Consider the following 19,869-nt stretch of genomic DNA (forward strand, 5'->3'; position numbering starts at 1 on the left):
TAAATCATTTTGGATTAATCTTATTAAGTTAAATTTCTACCATAGTTAAAAAATTATAAAAATACTTTTTTATGCCCCTAATTTAAGAGCAAATAAGAAAAGTTAGTGACAGTAGAAGAGTATATTTGAAAAGACAAAAAGTCAAAATACTTTTTTGGCCCCTAACTTAAGAATAAATGAGAAAAGTTGATGATAGTAAAAAATATATTTGAAAAGACAAAATAGTAATTTCACAGAGAAACGACAGTTCCTGATCGTTTACTAACAGAATTAACTCTAATGATATATTTGAAAGACTTTAAAACCATTAAAAAAATATTTTTAGTATTAATCTTAAAAAAAAAAAAGAAAGTTGAAAACTTTTCAGAAATATGTAAGTAATTGCCCCTGTAAAATAAGTGCATGAAAAAACAATAATGTTACCGGCCGTTTCTAATACACATAAGGAAGGATTTGATGTTATACATTGCTACATAACTTTCTTTCAAATTTATAATTATGTTAAATGAGGTCTAAGGTTTTTAATTTCTATGTAGTTAAAAATATTAGTTTTCTATTATGGAAAAAAAATACTGTATTTGTATCTAAATGTTTAGACTCAAATTAAAATTCTAACATGAATATATTATGGAGCTTATCCCCTTTCAGTTTAAACTATTAAATTAGGCCTAATAAATATGCTACATATGGTTAATTAATTTGTATACAATTGTAATATGGTAAATTAATGACCTAATAATAAATAATGTGATTACCAGCGAAATAATGTTTAGCAAAAGAAATTAATAAATATGCTTTCACTTAACATGAAGCCTTTAATTAGATATTGCCGTTCCTATCGAAAATAAATATTAGAAAAAAGACTTTCTAGAAATTAAACAGTTTCTTCTAAAAATATTGAAGAGTCCCCAGAAAAAAAAAATTATTTATGGTTATCCATATGACATCTTATAGTAGCCAATAAAAACTCTTCGAGTTGTACATATTAGTATGTTTACGGTGTTTGCTTTTATAAATATTTGTTTCAATGTTGGAATAAAAGTATTCGACGATAATTTATTTAGTATGAAAATTTTTTTGTACTGTTAAGAAATAAGAACTTTATGCTTACTTCTTAAAAAATCTTAACATTTCTGAATTAGTAGAATAATATATTTTACTAATGATGTGATTTATCACACTCTTCATGTGCTAGATAATATATATTTTCTAAATAAAAAATATATATATTGAATAAAAAATTAATATGTTTAAACAGAGCCTATAAAATTATAGCATTCTGGATAACCATGATCCATGAGCAGTAGTTCAAGCCAAAAACGCGACAAGTTGAAGTGCATGCGGCCAACCTCCCACTGAGGGAAGCTCCCAGCATTTATAACGCCGTAGCGCCGTAGAGTTTGGCCCTCCTTGTATCATTTTTTTTAGCCTTTTTCAGCAATTTTGACTGAGAGGTTTTTTTTTTAGAGATAGGTAGCACGCTATCCGTTTCGTTTATTTTATTTAGAAATAAATTTAGTTGAAAATGTGAATTAATTAGATTTTGAACTTGAGTCTCGGGTACCAACCGTCAAACCCTTTGCCACTTACTCTAGGAACGGTCGGTAATTTTGACTGGAAGGTTGATTCAATATTTGTAATATTTCAATAATTTTTGCTAACATCTGATTTTGCGAGTGCTTTCTTAGCGGGCATCTGTATGACTCTGTATCAGTTTGCTAAATTTTCGATATTATAATACAACACCTTCTCTAACGAGTCTCCGGCGGTGCGTCTATTCCTGTTACTTTCTCTTGTCTTATGTAAAGGATCTATACTCCTCCCCTTTTCCTTTTTTCCTTTCTTTGTGTTTTTCTTTTTCTACTCCTTTTCTGGAGACCCGGTTGTTTCAGTATGTAGCCAAATTCATTATCTAATTGAATGAAACGGTAGTATGCTATAAATTTCTCAAAAAAAAGTATTTCAATAGTTTTGCATATTATATATTTAAATAATAAATTTGTTACTAATTTATCAAATAACTTTGGTTGAGAGATTGACAAAAATTAGTATATTTTTATAAATGAACTGTTAATAATTTTCATCCACCATGAAAATGATAATATTTCTTAATCCATGATAATCTAGTATTTTTACCGCCTAGGAATCCATGATAATCTAGTATAATTTTTTTAATTGAAAATAATCTCACCATCATATATATAAAATGATAAAATTTTAAAAATTATTTTTCAATTACATGTAACCAATCAAATTATTTATAATTGCAGAGCTTTTTACTATATCCAACCAAATAGGATGCATGTAGTTATAACTGTTATATTTTCAACTGCATGCATCTCCAACTACACCATATTTATAATTGCATCAAACCAAACAGCCCCTTAGAGAAACTTCAACAGGATGATTAATGTGATTCATAAACTTACTTTGAAATTAATTATCAAATTGTGAAAATGTTGTGTAAGATGATAATGATCAATTCATGGGGGTGAATAATATATTTCCTTTTTTTTGGGGGGGAGGTAAATTGTATGTTTGGTCCTCAAGTTTTATACTTAATTTTAAATTTAATATTAAATCTTAATTTTGAATTTCATATTCAAAATATAAATTTGAATTCTCAAATTCAAATTTAGAATTGAAATTAAATTTTAATTTCAATTACATTAACTCAAATTTAAATTTTAATTGGGAATTGATTTTGAATTTTCTCTCTCTATTTCTTTTGTTAATTTTACTTAATTTAGTTTTTTATCTTTTATTTTTTCAATTAATGCCTCTGGAACTTCTAATGTTTTACTTTAAATTATTACAGTTGCTTAAATAAAAATTATTATTGAATATAATAATAATTTTATTAGGTGTTAGTCGTTAATTATCTTAATTTAAAAAATTAAAAGTAATAATTTTTAAGGAATGTTTGAAAATTTTAACAAAATTGTTAGTATAATTGACCAATTCTATTAAATTTTAAAACATGAAAAATAAATAAGATGTTAATAAAAACTAATTATGGACTATTTAATTAATTTATATATTTTTAATACACTTTATGTTACTTTGTAATAATCTAACAAAATTTTTACGATATAATCTTTTCTAACAGATAGCACTTCTATAACAAAAGCAGTCAAATACTTTACATATTTTTTTTATTTACAGCACTGCACTGTCTCATGCAGCACTTTATCGACGACACTCCTCCCCACAACTAGGCCAAGCTCAGCCTTATATTTGATTTGTAACTTAGAAAATATATTAAAAATGTAGATAAATGAGAATTTTAATTTTGTTAATACTATTAAAATTCATAATTTATTGACAATTTATTCAATTTAGATGATTCTATTGCATTATTTACAAATAACTTTGTGTAAAATTTTATTTTTACAAAATTTTATAACTTAATTCAATAATTATTCTAAAAAGTTAAACTTATTTGAGATTTCTCAAATGATATAATACAGAGAAATAACTGATGTAATTTTTTTATGCAGGGTAATTGGTTGAAGCACTGAAGCGCAACTGTGCAAGGGAGCTTTTTATATCTTGGCCAAAAAGAATAACCCGATAGGTTCTCGGGTCGGATGGGATTATGCCTTTGAAACCCGAACCCGCTTCTCCTTCGTCTTCCTCCTCCACCTCCGTTCGCTTCTTCGCTCCTAGATCGCGCTCCTCGACCTCCTCTCTCTCTCTCCTCTCTCTCTCGTCGCCGGCGATGTCGAGCTCCTACTCCGGCGGCGGCGCCGCCGCGGCGTCGCCGGGGCAGCACTCGCTGGCCTTCCGGGTGATGCGCCTGTGCCGCCCCTCCCTCCGCGCCGAGGACTCCGTCCTCCGCCTCCACCCCGCCGACCTCTTCGCCGGCGAGGACCTCTTCGACGACCCCCGCATCTCTCCCTCCCTCCTCTTCCCCCCCTCCTCCACCTCCGCCGCCGCCACCAATGGCGGAGACTTCAGCTTCCGCCACCGCTTCCATCTCCAAGACCCCGCCGACGCCATCGCCCTCTCCGGCCTCCTCGTCCTCCCCCAATCCTTCGGGTTCGTTCTCTGATCTCTCTCTCTCTCTCTCTCTCTCTCTCTCTCTCTCTCTCTCTCTCTCTCTGCTACTCTCCTCCGTTTCTCTCTCTAGATCTTGATCTTTATACGATGCGGATGAGTGTTTAGGGCTATATACTTGGGGGAGACGTTCTGTAGCTACATCAGCATCAACAATAGCTCGCGCTTCGAAGCGAGGGATGTGGTCATTAAGGTGATTCCCTTCTTTGATCCTCTATTTCTAATCTTATTTTCCATTCTATACCTTTATTAATGACGAAGAATTCTCCGTTTAAAGGATAGAATCGCTCGTAACGGATCTGTTCTCCGCATTACTTGCAATTTATGCGATCCTGTTGTTGTTGTTAACAGGCATAATATAATAGTTTAGTAAATGCTTTTGCAGTACAAGAAGTAAAAGCCTCTGCTTAGTCCACATTCGTTCTTAACAAGTGTTGTTCGTGCAAACAGAGGAAGATTAAGCTATGAGTCTTTCTGAGCTGACAGATTCTGGATTTAGAATTGTATTCTATGCTTCTTAATTAAACTCGTTACTGAGCTTACCTTGCATTGACAGTAGATATGATTCTCTATCATTTCTTACATTATGAAATGTCAATGAGATAAAATGTTTGATTCTTCCACATTTTCTTACTGTTGATGTGTCTTATACAAAGAATTGCAGCTGAATGAGAATTCTTTGCATGTATACCTTTGGACAATTAGTTATAATCTATTGGTTGCTTTTTCTAGCTGGAGACCATAGGACTGAAAAACATACAATTATATGATTAAAAACCATGGAGGCGAAATATTCGAACATGATTAAGAAACAGTTATTCTGGTTTTAGTGATTCACATCGTCAGTTGTTTTTTACTGTTCAGGCAGAAATGCAAACTGAAAGACAACGGATACTGCTATTGGATACATCAAAATCGCCTGTTGAGTCAATACGCTCTGGAGGCAGATATGATTTTATTGTTGAACATGATGTTAAAGAACTGGGTCAGCACACGTATGTTGCTTCTCGCCGCCTGCATACACGTGTCCGCATTCGACTTCCTCTTTAGTCTTAATTATGTGAAATTGACAGGGTTGTGTTGCTATTCAATCTCCAGGCTTGTGTGCACTGCTCTATACAATGATGGTGACAGTGAGAGAAAGTATCTTCCACAGTTTTTTAAGTTTGCTGTTGCCAACCCGCTATCTGTTAGAACAAAGGTATTTTCTATTTTCTACTCTACTACAAATAAGTGTGAGTGAGTATTTTGATATGATTAGAGTGTAAGAGGTGTACGGATTGTTTTCTTATCTCATCTCTCTTAGAAATCTATAGCAAATAATCCAATCAAGTCATTTTATTCACGTGAATGAAAGGCGAGCTGTCTAATTAACAAATTATTCTGATTTAGATATCTAGAATAAGTTCTTTTCTTATTGCTTTTCAGGTTCGCACTGTCAAGGTAGGTCTTTCCTTGCCTCCTGAATCAGTATGCTTATTGTAAGTCAATTTATACATTACATGCAGTTTTCCTTGTAATTGCTATTGGCAAAGATCATGTGTATCATTCTTTTATTTCAACACAATAAAACTGGCTTCAAATGGCTTGGGTCCTTCGTTTCTACCTTCAATGGTTGTTTCTCTGTTTAGCAAGATTCCCTTATTGCAGCATGAGGGTGGTGTCATGCTATTGTGTTGGGCCACTTGGCATGACTTTAAATGCACAAAAGTAACAGAATGGCCTGAGGTAGGGGTTGCCTAATGGCACAGATTTTGCTTGATTTAGCTTGGTTTCTCATGGCCATACACTTAGATGTGAACTTGTGCAAAAACTACGCAAGCCTACTGCATGCATGGCCATGTGGAAGCAGATGTGTCAATAAAGAGCAGATTGTGTGCATAATTCAGCAAAGGAAAATATCAACAAGTAAAATAAGTCTATGTATATGACAAGGTAACAACTCATTTTTGACTGAAAGGATAATCTTGCATGAATCAACATGCACTCTTTATTGCAAACTTTTAATTGTTTGCTTTAAAGCAATAGTTATTATACGGAATTCGTACAGAAAATTTACACAAGAAACTGTGAAAGTTAAACATATGAACTAGAAAGCAACAAAACATATTTAACAGAATGAATTCATGATCTTGTTTGGTTAACCAATGTTTTATAGACTAGAAAGCCTTTACCTTACTAACTAGTCAGTAAGTAGTTGCATATGCTTTTTCGTTCAATGTTCATTTGTCCCTTATAAGAGGTACTTTATTGTACTTATTTTATTCTCTATAAGAGTCACATATTCACCAAGTGGAACACAAGCAAAGGGAAACTTTGTTGATTGGGTTTTTCTATTATTTTATTATTTTACTCAGGCTAATTCCTATTTGATTCTTTTTGCTTATGTGTTCAATCTTTCTACTGCTAATCTTTCATGCCAGGATTGTACATTTTTGGAGGCTTGCATTGAAAACCACACAAAATCAAATCTTTACATGGATCAAGTTGAATTTGAGCCTGCTCAACAATGGACTGCAACAAGAATGGAAGCTGATGAAAATTCTTCAGAAATAAGCCCTAAGATAAGGTAATTCATATAACTCAGTTTCTTATAAGATGCAGGGTATATTCTCTGTGCTTTACCTGAATTATTACATTTTTTTTTTATTTGTATGCAAACGATAACGACTCTAATGAACAACAGAATGACAACATTTCATGTTTGTTATCCATTTGTGTTGGCAGGGATATTTTTAAGCCACCAGTTCTAATCAGAGCTGGGGGAGGGATATACAATTATCTTTATCAACTAAAGCCGTCATCCGAAGAGTCCAGCCAAGTTAAGGTAGACGGAAGCAATATTCTTGGAAAATTTCAAATAACATGGCGTACAAATTTAGGTGAACCTGGACGCCTGCAGACTCAAAACATCCATGGCACGGTTAGTACACAAAGATCCTACCTTCTAACTCTTATATTCAATTTTGACTTGTGTATATGCTTCAATCACTCAACAGCTTTGAAACAATTTTTTTCTGGAAATAATAGCTCTCTACAGTATTGGCAAGAACTAATGGTCCCAAAGGCCTATTCTATGCTCTGACTTAATTGGAGTTGTTGGGTCTCATTATAATGATAAAACTAATGAAGGAGCCCGCACTTCGTAGCAGGTAAAAACTATAGGAATAATTAATAATAAGAGAACAACAAATATTCTTTTTTGTACCTCACTTGCCACTGTCACGAAAGGTCCCTCACTATTGGTAGCGGGGATGGAACCGACGACGCCTTCTCCGGCGACAGTGATAGTGAAAATGACAACAATCCCTTCGGCCACGGCGGAGGGGGAGATGGGCGCGCGTTAGTGAGAGGGTGAGGGAGGAAAGCGACGGTGTATGGAAAAAGATGAGGGAGAGAGAAAGGACAACTTGCCATTGGAAGTTTGGTAATGGGAACGTTTAGATGTATTAATCAAATATATTAATTGAAAGTTTGATGAAGAGAATGAAAATGGTAATGATAGTGAGGATGAAGGACAACTTGCCACGTGGCAAAAAATATTGAGGATTCATATAAGTTAATAGATATTATTGATTAACTTATATGCACCAAAAATATTAACTCTTTGTTTCTGCTATGTACTGTAACCAATATGCTGAGCGAGAGTGATTTAGCTGATTTCCTACTTTACAACCTTAGTTCATTATTGCCCTGGAAAATCCAACTGAGAGATAGAAGGATGACGTAGAGGGTAGTGGTCAAGGAATGAGAATCAGCATTTGAGGTGGCTTATTTAGTTGTGGTAATTAACACGATTGATAACGAATTGACAAGCCTTTCTTTTTCTTCCTTTTGGAATTTACAATTTTGGCATATTCAGCTCTTTTATTATAAAAAGGTTATTTATTTTAGTTGGAATAGTACGGTTTCAAAGTTTCTTTGAAATTTCACTGGTGTACACACAGTAAGTTTCCAAGTTCTCTCTCTCTCTCTCTGTTGACAGCCAGTTGTGCACAAAGATGCTGATTTACGAATTGTTGAACTTCCATCTGCCGTCTATCTGGGAAAACCCTTTTTGGTAAGTGTCTAATTTTGTATGGATTTAAATCAAGGTAAAAACATGTGGAACTTACCTGAACTATGGACCATTTGTATTTGGCTATCCAACTTTTTGAAATTTTGGTTTTACTCTCTAATTTTTCAGTTCGTTTGATTTGAGTTGGTCAACCATGTTTTGACTTCAAAATTTGAATGCGTTGTTTATTTTTACAGGAATTAGTCGTTTATTTTTACAGGTTTAGTTATTATATTTTATGCAATTCTCACAACTATCAGTTCATTAAAATAAGTAATTATCTTAAATTTTGAAGTCAAAGTGCCATTAACTAACTCAAATCAAACAAATTGAAATGTTAAGCATAAAATTAAAATTTTGAAAAGTTGGATAGCCAAATACAAAGGTTCATAGTTCAGGTAAGTTTCATATGTTGGATAGCCAAATACAAAGGTTCATAGTTCAGGTAAGTTTCATATGTTGTTACCTTAAATCAATTGAATATAAGTGTATATTGGCTGTAGATATTCCACAAATCTATTACTGTCTTTCGTACTTACTAGTTCCTTAAACATGGAGAGTTCTTGAATGTGTTCCAAGTACTGCTGCTTGTCACATAACTCAGCTGCCTGTAGAGTGAGCACAATGTTCCTCTAAGTTCTGGTTATCATCACTGTTTTGCATTGCGAGTCTAGAGCATGTTGGTAGTTTGTTCACTTGATTATATTCACTACATCCTCGAACGTCACTGGAGAAAAACAAAAGGGCTTCTTTGAGTACTATTCCCTTTCTTCACCAAAAATAGTGACCTTAACGCTTTAGGCAGTTCCTTCAGCTCTGCTCGAGGTCTAGCTACCTGTTTGACCCTGAATGTTAAGCTAGGCACCTGGTACATATGATACATTTCACATGTGCTAGATTCACTGAACCGAGCAACAGTTGCTATGTAATGGATTGGAATTAATGAAAACCTTCAGATAGGTTAATTATGTTCTATTTCTATCAATGTGAAACAGGGTACTAGTTCTCTATTTTGGGTAGATTTCTATGTTTCGCTCCCTTTCTTGTTGCATAATGAGCTTTTTTTCCTTTAATGCCAAGAACTGTGTTCAGAAGCCTCGGATTACCTCTTAAGTATGTCCTTTTGAATTTGAATTTTCCTACTGAAACAAAGTTTTTGAAGTCAAATATGTCTTACTCTAGTAAACTAGAATGAGGTTAGTTCTTGTGTTTTTTGATAGATATGAGTTTTTTTAATGCATCTTCAGGTACATCTATGCCTCACAAACCAAGTGGATAGAACCTTGGGCCCTTTTGAAGTTTATTTAGCTCCTAGCATTTCTGGTGAGGAGAAGGCTGTCTTGGTCAATGGACTTCAGAAGTTGGTATGATGCGTATAATCACTATCATACACATGTACATCATTATGAGAGTTGTGAAATAGACTAGAAGAGCTAATGCTTAGTTATGGGGATTTCTGTTATTCTTATTCTTGACAAAGGTGATAAGCTCACAAACACTCCCATCTATTATCGTATGACATTTTTTGTTGCTCTAGTTCTCCTATAGGCTAGAAAAGAATATATTTTTTGGTTCTTGAGATCAAATGAGTAATTCCTGGTAGATACATGTTTGGTTAAAGACTTATATGTGCTAGGTTGTTAGGTTAAAAACTTATGGAAGCAGTTAATTTCATTAACGTTTTGAAACAAAAATGTGAAAATCATAAAAGTTCATCATAGTTATAAATGAAGGATTTTATGGGAATTATAACTTCTTGGAAGTATGCAAAATACAATTTTAAAACTTTTCATATGTTATGTATATTTTTGCTGTCCAGAATATTTTCAAAGACATCTGTATATAGTTCCTTCTCATAATAAACCTTATTGTATGGCATGCTACACTAGCAGAGTTCATGCTTGTAATGTGCGTATGATAGTGATTAGCCGTATGCCTGTATCACAAACTGTTCTCATCTAGTTTGCTTTCACTAATATTTAAGTTATAACATTACTATATAGCTATTTGTTACACAGGATAATTATTACAACTTTTGCTCCTTATACAGGTTCTACCGCCAGTGGAAGCTTTTGATTCTGTCAACTTTAACCTGGTGAGAGAGGCCATCTACTATTTTGTGTTTTCATATCGAAGGGTAATTTGAAATTTTGCTAACATGCGCATGAGCTTAGGATGTATTAGTCAGAACTAACTGAGAAACTATTTTCCACCTACAAAGGTAGCTTTCCCCATTCGGAGCTGCATAAAGGAAAAGGTTTAGGAAAACTAAAAGCAGCCATCTCCATTCCATAGTGCATCCCAAGTATCATATTGTGTTACGCTGACATCCATCACTTAAGGATATTACAATGATGTTGGCAAGGACTTGGTCACATAAGCAAGTGAAAACCAGCCATTAGAAAGTATCACCTCTCAATATTTTTTTCATGTATAGTAAGATGTTCCGGGGAGCTTACAATCGTGAACTGTCAGTATAATTCATTTAACTTGTCTGTCATAATTCTAATTTTCCCTTTGTCAATTTTGGACAAAATAACAACGTAACATAACTAGAATACTCATCTAATGAAGCTTTATGTAGTAACAGACATCTTAGTATCATTAGCTGTATATTGAAGACGGAATTGCTTCTTATTTCTCATGGAACATTTGCGTATTGCTTGACCTGGCAGAAATTAGCTAGTTAATGAGATTCCTCTTTGGCACTGTATTTGGCAGGCTGCATTTCAACCGGAAAGAAGTTAGTGGATTTTTTTTTTTATCATGATAAGCATCATTGTCATTGTGCAGAATCTGGTTGCTACTCGGCTTGGGGTCCAGAAAATTTCAGGAATTACTATTTCTGCTGTTCACGAGAAGAAATACTACGAGCCATTACCGGATATAGAGGTAAATACTCCTCGGTTACTCAAACTCTGTTTGTGTTCCCTTGTTGACTTCTTACAACTGTATACTTTGCAGATTTTTGTGGATGCAGAGTGAGTTTGCATGATCTACCAGGGTGGAAATCTTAGAAAACGTTATTCAACTGACTTACACATATCTTCTTAATTTAGTTTTTTCACACATCTGATTACTTCGATAAAAACCTCCTCGAGATTGCGAGCAATCAAGCTATATAATTGCCGCCCCGTACGATGGGATAAAGCAGGTGCAGCATGGTGGATACTTAGGTTTGCCCTTGAAGAGGAGTTATTGCCTGCGGTTCAGAATTATGCAAACAATTCAGGAGTATAGTGTACATCTGTTTTATTGTATCCCTCTTTTTTTAATGTGTTTACTCATGACAACCCCTTGTTTTTTTAAAAAAAACTTTTTGATGGTTAAAATGCAGATTAGTCAAACGTTCGAGTGAAATGGATACCTGAGAGTCTACGCATATTTCTCTTTTATTCTTAGGTAAACTTCAATTTGCCACGTGATTTAGCTCATTTTTACTTTGTCACTCTATGGTTCATAAAATTAAACTTAACTATCTTGTGGCTATAAAAAAAATTTACTTTGCTATTCTATTTGATAATAACTTTTTTTTGATAAAAATAAAGATAAAATTACAGACTAGTTAAGTACAAACAATACAGTGGCAAAAGAAAAATGAGCTAAATCATACAGGGGACAAATTGAAGTTTATCTTATCCTTCTTGCGCACGATGTCATCCGATGACAATCTGCTCTCATAGCCCAGAACTAACTAGATTTGTCCACGATCAATGTTCTACTTATATTGGGAAGAATTACCTGATGCCCCATCTTGATTTAATAAAAAAGAAAATTTGCTTCATCTTTGGCAAGTAGACAACACCTGAATGTTTTGTGGCGGGAATCTTGTATGAATCAAAAGTTTCTAGCTGGAAGTAAAAAATTATGGATTAACTTCCCTATTCCCTTTGCTTTTGCCCTATGAAGATGATAATAAGACATTACAACTATGGTTGCAATCTTACTGCAAAATCCTAAATGTGGAGTTTATTGTTTGATTTGGTATCGCTTCATTACCTTTATAACTCTAATGCAAAAATGCTGCCAATCATCTTCAGTTAATTTCACCTGAATTGGCAGCGAGCACTTGGGGGGGGTATTACCGTTTGGCAAGAACATAGAGCAACAGCAACAACAGAAAGAAACGACTACATTGTAAAAGAGAACATATATTATGCCTATCAAGACAACATATTACCTCACCTCAACGAGGAAAAATTAATATCCAAGTTAACATGGTCCACAAAACCCAGACTACAACATACTATATCATTCACCAATAAGTTGACATATTCCATCCAATTGTAGAACTCTGATAAACTTGGTAAACTGGTGAACACACAAATATAAACCACAGCGTAGGCAACGCTCCGTTGCACCTACAACCCTGAATGAAGAAGGAAAAGGAAAGTAATGTTAGTTCAGCTGTTAAAAGAAAAAAAAGAACAGAAAACACATTAACTTAAAGAACTTTGAAGTGGGTAACAGATCTATAAGAAGTTTTGCTTTCTTTTTCTTTTTTTTTTTTTGAGAAATAGGTAGCACGCTACCCGCTTCGTTTATTTCATTTAGAAATAAACTTAGCTAGAAATGTGAATCAACTAGGATTCGAACTTGGGTCTCGGGTACCAACCACCAAGCCCTTTGCCACTTACTCTAGGGACGGTCGGTAGAAGTTTTGCTTTCAGTGCTTCGATTTTAAGTATCTCTCTATAAGAAGTTTAAGAGCATCCATTTTCAAAAACAACATTGCATGTCTTTTATGGAATACTCGAAAATCCTAACTAGTATTCTATCATTTTGTACAATTGTCTACACTATTTGAAAAAGAAAAGATTGAGTTTTATCAGAGCACGGAAATTTCTGAAACCAAAAATCTCATATTTCAGACTGTCATTTCAAATGTGCTAGAGCTCATATTTCATAGTGTTCTATAATGTACTGTTCTATAAAAAAAAGAGTAGATGGAACAACAAAAAGGAGAGGTCTAGCAATGAATAAACAACCAACCTCATTTTATAACAACCTTTTTAGCAGTTCGTTAGGGGTGATCCACAGTAGTGGACGTCAGAGATGTCCGAGAGCCTCTGCCTCGGGGAGAGAGTTGAGTTAGCCGCCATGTCGACCTCCAAGGTGGAGATGCACTTGCGCTTCTGCGACTCCTGATGCTGCTGCGGCAGCTTCTCCTCCGATGCTTCTGCGATTGGGCTGAGAGCCGGCAGCTGCTGCTGCTTCTGCTGCTCTGCGGCTATCATGGCCTGCGCCTCCGCCACAACTGCGGGGCTGTCGTCAGTGGCATACAGTATCTTCTGGATGGCACCAACAATCTGCATATATACACAAAAGGGTCAATAATTCAGTGTTCCTTTGCAGTTCCAAGTGTCAAAATTGCAAAGAAGTCTATCAAACTCATAAAAGGAGAAAGCATCATACGTTTCAGGGGTCTCTTCATTCTGTTGTAGTGAAATATGATTAGATCAGAAGATATCGAAAAGAGTATTGCTAGTATTAGTAGGCCGAACAACTTTAGGACCTTAGATATTCTTTTGGTTTGGTCTCTTTTCCTGTTGGGGTTGAAGCACCAGAATACCTCCATGTATATAATTGTGTGATGTCATTTATTTGCACATCTTCATTATTACTATCCGTACAATAAGGAAACCCAAGAGGCCATTCAATGCCTCAGAAATCTCACATGAGAAATCTGCTTCTACCTCAGAGCAACAATGAATGTGTAAGATATGTTTGCGAAGTCCTTGCTTATCGAGAAATATGATATTCATGTTACATTATAATACGAGGAAAAATCACCCCGAGTTGCTACTGTAAGTATACTACTTGCCTACACTGTGATGAAAAGAGAAAGATCTAGATGAAATTTCTACGCATTCTGCAATAAAAGAGGGCAAAAAAAAGTGCGGGAAAATATTTGCTACTCACAGACAAGTGCTCTATCTCAGGACTCTGGCACAAAATCTCAATATCCCTCAACTTAGCAAAGTAGAAGTCCCTTTCTTTCTCAAGACTATCAACAAAAAGCTTCAACTCAGTGATCTGCAATTCAATCAATGCCACAAATGTAAGCTTTCTCATGCTACTAGAAACCCAATAACAAATAAACCTAACCCAACTTGCCTGCTCATCATAAGCTTGCCCTCCAGCATTACTGACTGGCTTCGCGCTCTTTTGCGATCCGTTGGTAGAATTCACATCGTTCTTTCTGGCGGGTTGAGATGCCTGAGATTTTGGGGCAGCAGATGAAGACTTGGATGATGCTTGTGTGGGTGCTGTTGCTGCCCTCTTATTTGCTTCCTTTCCACCTTTACAGGCATCTCTTCTTTCCACAGGATTGTAGCTAAGAGAGAAAAATAATTTAATAAAACTCGTAAATGAAAAGTAGAACAAAGGAAAATATATATATATATATAAGAAAAGAAATGTAAACAAATATGAGTTTACTTGTTCACAACACCACCATTGACCGTGTCGCAATATCTCTTCATCCACTGCATGAACTCCAAGTTATCAAGAGGCCTTCCTTTAACGAGTTTGTTCACCTCAATATGCTGAGGAAATAAGAAGAAAGAGAAGAAAAGGACCAAAAGAATGCAGAAGGTGAGCATATAATGAGCAAGATTGATGGACAAAAAGGGTTGTATAACTTCAAATTATATTCTCCAAAGATTCTTGTGCTATGGTCACTCAATTACGGGGAAAGGAGCTAGCATAAAGATTTTTTTTTAAAAAAATCTACAAATTGACTATCTGATATGAAGCTCAATAAGTCTTTGTTAATCCACTAGTTACTGTTGGGAAAAAATACCGCACTGAAAATCCAATCGTGATTAAAATCTAACTAGTTTTGTGATAAAGATAAAGTCGAACTTACAGATAAATGCAAATATCCAAATAAAGATTGATCAAAATTCAAATAGAATAAAATTCAAATTTTAAAATTTTGAGTTTTTCACCAACAGTTACACTCTTCATTTATTGAAACCCAAAATAATACCTGATAAGTATTTTTAATTGCACCAATGCCTATATAAGTTTGAGGCCTTGAGAAAAGACTAATCAGGAATGAGTCAACAGCTCAATGCTTTCTTCTGCACTAAACCATGCTTGATAACATATCATGTGATAGCAAACAAAACTAATACCATAAATATTTCAGATCCAAGTTATTTACAAGCTATGCAATTTTCCTCAAAAAAAAAAAAAGAAGCCCAAACTGAAAGGGGAAGACCTCAAGATTTTAACTGTAAAACAGCCTTATAGGAAGCCTGTGGAAAGATCTCAAGATTTCTTCGGTTACAATGGATTTCCCATGAGAAGAGAGCTTAGATGCCCTAGATATCTGAAGTTTCTTTATTGTAAGAAAATACACTATTTGCATGTGAGATTGGCTCGATACAGAACACAAAACCAACAAGCATCGGATATGAGAGCCTCTAACAGATAATCTACTGGCTCTTTTTATTTGAACCTCTGTGGTGCAGTTCCCCCAACAATCCCTCAATTCCTATTCGTAATACATCTTCATTAGCATCTTTGGAGAAAAGATATTTGCCAAAATTCCATCTTGCTATCTCAGATGATAGTACATTGGCATGCTAATTCGTAGTAATATGGCGGAAAAGAGAGACAGAGAAAAGGGAAAGGGGAAACCCCTAATCCCATTAAAAATCCCCAAGATACAAAATTCCTAAACCAAAAAAATAAATGTCTGCAAAATCCAATCTTCTACACAACTGAATCATGAGACCTCAGAGAAACAAAGGAAGAAAAAGTAAAAGAGCAGATCATCGATAATAAAACAGGGGCAACGACGAAACCGAAAGAAAGCTGAAAAGAGAGAGAGAAAAATCAAATGCCTTTGTGATCTTGAGCTTGTTGAAGACGTCCTGGAGCACCTTGTAGTTTTGGATCATCTCGTACTCGCTCTTCGCGTCGAAGTTGACCTTGTGCATCGGCACCATCCCCGGGTGCACCGCGTCCATGAGTTGGCACACCACCGCCCCCGACGCCGCCTACCAAATCCATCACCATCATCATTGCCATCATCAATCATCGTATCTGATCCAAAATAGTCTTCTTCCTCTACGAATCTCAACGAGATCGGGCCAAGAAACGTACCTCTTCCACTTTGGAGAGATTGAGATGGAGTGTGGAGTTGATCCACGCGAGGATCTCGCCCCTCCCCACGAAGTAGGCCGAATCCATCATCCCTATGTTCGTCGCCGCCATTTCCCTCTCGATCCTTCCTCTTTCTAGGGTCTCGATCGAGCAGCGGAGGAGGAAGAAGAAGAGGGGGGAGAGAGAGAGAGAGAGGCGAAAAAGGCGCTCTTTTGAGGAATTCAAATGGGGCTAGGGTTTCTATTACTAGAGAGAGAAAGAAGAAAACTAATAAGAAAAAGGGGAGTGCGAATAACACAGTTGTCCGTTACCCTTTTTGCTATATATAAAGGGACGTTTTTTAAAGGAAAAAGGTTTCTGAATTGGACGGTGGATGTGCTTGAGATGATTCATCGGACGGTCGAGATATGGAAAGTTTGTGCGGGGCAATTCGGTCATTTTACTCCGTCTTTTTGAATTTAGATGGGCGTTCGCGTGCGAGGAGGGGAGATTTTCGTCATTTCAATAACATTTTTTGGACCGTTGTGATGATTAAAGTGCAACGTGTACTGTACTGATGGAAACGGAAACTGTACGGAATAAATGTTGTTATTTGTAAGAATAAAAATGAAAGAAAATGGATTAATTACACCAGTAGTTCCTAACCTTGCAACAATTTTTGCTCGGTCCCTAATCTTTTTTTTTTTTTTACAATTGAGTCTTCAATCTCTTTTAATTTTATTATAATTACGTTCCAATCATTAAAAAAATTATTAAAATTAACGAAATCGCCACGTCAGCGCCTATTTAGTATCCTTTTGCATCTTAATTTAGGTCTCTAAACTTTGCATGTTTTTCACTTTAGTTCCTAAAAATAAAAATTCAAAATTTTAAATTTAAATTCAAAAATAATATTAAAATTAAAATTTTAAACTAATGAGAAATTATAATTTTGAATTTGAATTTAAAGTTGAATTAAAATTTTTAATTGAAATTAACATTTAAAATTTAAAATTTTAATTGAATCTAAATTTTGAATTAAACTTGAAATTTTGATTTTGATTTTGATATTTCAATTTACATTTAAAATGAAAGTTTTGAAACCAAAAATTAAATTTAAAATCTGAATTTAGATTTAAAATCATATTCAAAATTTTGATTTTAAATTTTAAATTAGAATTTAAAATTTAAATTTGAATTTAAGATTTGATTTCAATTCTAAATTTGAATGTAAACTTCCAATTCAAATTCAAATTCACATTTTGAATTTGAAATTTCAAATCGAAGTTTGAAATTAAATTAGAATTTAGAATTTGAAATGTNAACAGATACTTGAGACTTTTATGATCGGTGAAAACCTCGTAGTGCTCGCCGTACAAATAATGCCGCCACAACTTCAAAGCAAAGACTACTGCAGCAAGCTCCAAATCATGCGTAGGGTAATTCTTCTCATAATCCTTTAACTGCCGTGAAGCATAAGCAATCACCCTACCATGCTGCATCAGCACACAACCCAGTCCGTTGTGCGATGCATCACTATAGATCACAAATCCTTCCACCATCACAGGAAGGGCAAGGATAGGAGCTGTCATCAATCTCTGTCTCAACTCGTCGAAGCTCCTTTGGCAGTCCTCACTCCAAACAAACCGAATTCCCTTCCGTGTCAACCTGGTAAGGGGTGTGGAAAGCTTCGCAAAGCCCTCCACAAACCGACAGTAATATCCTCTAGTCTCAGAAAACTCCGCAACTCAGTCACCGTCGTCGGTCTGGGCAAATCCCGAATAGCATCAATCTTCTTCGGGTCTACTATCACTCCCTCTGCAGAAATCACGTGGCCCAAGAAAGCTACTTCCCGCAACCAAAACTCGCACTTCTTTAACTTGGCATACAGCTTCTTCTCTCGCAGAAGCTGTAGCATAATCCTCAAGTGCTCCTCATGCTCGGCATCGCTCCGGGAGTATATCAGAATATCATCGATGAGGACTACCACAAACCTATCCAAGAACGGCTTGAACACTCTGTTCATCAAATCCATGAATGTGGCAGGGGCATTCGTCAATCCAAAAGGCATCACGGTGAACTCATAATGCCCGTACCGAGTCCGAAAAGTCGTCTTGGAAACATCCTCGGCCCTCACCCTCAGCTGGTGGTAACCGGACTGGAGATCAATCTTAGAGAAGACGAAGGATCCCTGCAACTGATCAAACAAATCATCAATGGGCGGCAGTGGATACTTGTACTTGATGGTCACTTTATTCAGCTCCCAGTAATCTACGCACAACCTGAGCGTCCCATCCTTTTTCTTTACAAATAATACCGGCGCTCCCCAAGGTGATACACTGGATCTCACATACCCCTTATCCATCAGATCCTGAAGCTGCGCCTTTAACTCTCTCAGCTCTGCCGGTGCCATCCGGTAAGGTACCTTTGAGATTGGTGCAGTTCCAGGAACTACATCAATCACGAACTCAATCTCCCTCTCCGGCGGCATCGTAGTCAACTCAGGGGGAAACACATCCAGAAACTCGCGGACTACTGGGATATCCTCGAGTCTCGGCGCCACCGTAGGTACCTCTACAACAGTCGCCAGAAAGGCAACACATCCTCTACTCATCAGCTGTCGAGCCCTCGCCGAAGATATCCAAGTGGCAAACAGTGCATTCCTGCAGCCTCTAAAAGTAAATTCCTCCTGGCCTGGCTGGTGGAATGTCACTGTCCTCGCTCCACAATCGATAGTAACATAGTACCGCGCCAGCCAATCCATACCGAGTACGACGTCGAAGTCCTGCAGCTGCCCTAACACCAACAGGTCTGCGGGCATGATCCATGAGTCTAACTGCACCGGACGCGACCAACAACACTCCGCAACCTGTAAAATATGGTCTGGGATCTGCACCTCTCGTACCTGAGACAAGGCTCCTGACTCTAGAACATACAATAATGCAAATGCTCGGCTAATAAACGAATGAGATGCACCGGTATCAAAGAGAGTACGAACTCTAATGCCAAAAATCAAAGTGATACCTGCCACCACTCGGTAGGCCGCTGTAGAGTCCTCCACCTGGGCTGCATAGACCGTGCCACTCGGAGCCTGCTGTCGCCGCTCACCCTGACGCGGCGCATATGCCCTGTCCTCCTGGCGGTAGCTCTGCGGTGCTCCAAAAGACTGCTGAGGTGATGATGATGCTGAAGCGGTCGATGGCGCTGGTGATACTGCTCGGAGACAAGTTGACCTCATGTGCCCTGGCTGTCCACATCCAAAACACCGACCCTCACGCTGCTCGCACTGCCAGGCCCAGTGTGGTCCCCCACAAATCACACACGGTGGTAACCCCTGTGACTGCCTCTGCTGCCGAGGTCCCCTAGAACGCTGACGCCCCGAGAACCCACGACCCTGAGAACGCGATCGTAGAGGTCTCGGCGGACGCCGGCTGCTCAACTAAAAAATCCAAGTTTGAAATTAAATTAGAATTTAGAATTTGAAATGTGAATTTGAATTTAAAATTAAAAATTAAAAATTAAATACGAAATCGTAATTTGAATTCCAATTTAAATTTGAATCCAAAATCAAAATTTTAATTTAAAATTTAAATCTTAAATTTAAAATCTTGTTTTGAATTTATAAATTTAATAGGTTAATTACACAATTGGTTCCC

The 19,869-nt window shown here is 36.3% G+C and overlaps 2 protein-coding genes across 5 annotated transcripts; one reads left to right on the forward strand and one right to left on the reverse strand.

Moving 5' to 3' along the window:
• On the forward strand, positions 3,634–11,476 carry LOC109708054 (trafficking protein particle complex subunit 13). Of its 2 annotated transcripts, none has more exons than XM_020229637.1 (12): positions 3,634–4,041; positions 4,168–4,252; positions 4,924–5,054; positions 5,158–5,260; positions 5,488–5,502; positions 6,483–6,628; positions 6,787–6,982; positions 8,045–8,119; positions 9,364–9,480; positions 10,167–10,253; positions 10,910–11,008; positions 11,081–11,476. In XM_020229637.1, the coding sequence occupies exons 1-12, from the start codon at positions 3,722–3,724 to the stop codon at positions 11,099–11,101; spliced, it is 1,395 nt and encodes a 464-aa protein (XP_020085226.1). In that variant the 5' UTR covers positions 3,634–3,721; the 3' UTR covers positions 11,102–11,476. The 2 variants fall into 2 exon arrangements, with proteins under 2 accessions (XP_020085226.1, XP_020085227.1); XM_020229638.1 differs by having other exon boundaries at positions 3,640–4,041; positions 10,167–10,211.
• On the reverse strand, positions 12,197–16,509 carry LOC109707973 (microtubule-associated protein RP/EB family member 1C). 3 transcript variants are annotated; one of them, XM_020229524.1, is made up of 7 exons: positions 16,235–16,509; positions 15,973–16,128; positions 14,558–14,664; positions 14,234–14,453; positions 14,039–14,152; positions 13,109–13,425; positions 12,199–12,485 (listed from the first exon to the last, which is right to left on the reverse strand). In XM_020229524.1, exons 1-6 carry the CDS (start codon positions 16,343–16,345, stop codon positions 13,129–13,131), a joined length of 1,005 nt encoding a protein of 334 aa, XP_020085113.1. In that variant the 5' UTR covers positions 16,346–16,509; the 3' UTR covers positions 12,199–12,485; positions 13,109–13,128. The 3 variants fall into 3 exon arrangements, with proteins under 3 accessions (XP_020085112.1, XP_020085111.1, XP_020085113.1); XM_020229523.1 differs by having other exon boundaries at positions 12,197–12,485; positions 13,125–13,425; positions 14,039–14,453; XM_020229522.1 differs by having other exon boundaries at positions 12,197–12,485; positions 14,039–14,453.

This window comes from Ananas comosus, linkage group 3 (genome assembly GCF_001540865.1).
Source record: "Ananas comosus cultivar F153 linkage group 3, ASM154086v1, whole genome shotgun sequence".
NCBI classification, from domain to species: domain Eukaryota; kingdom Viridiplantae; phylum Streptophyta; class Magnoliopsida; order Poales; family Bromeliaceae; genus Ananas; species Ananas comosus.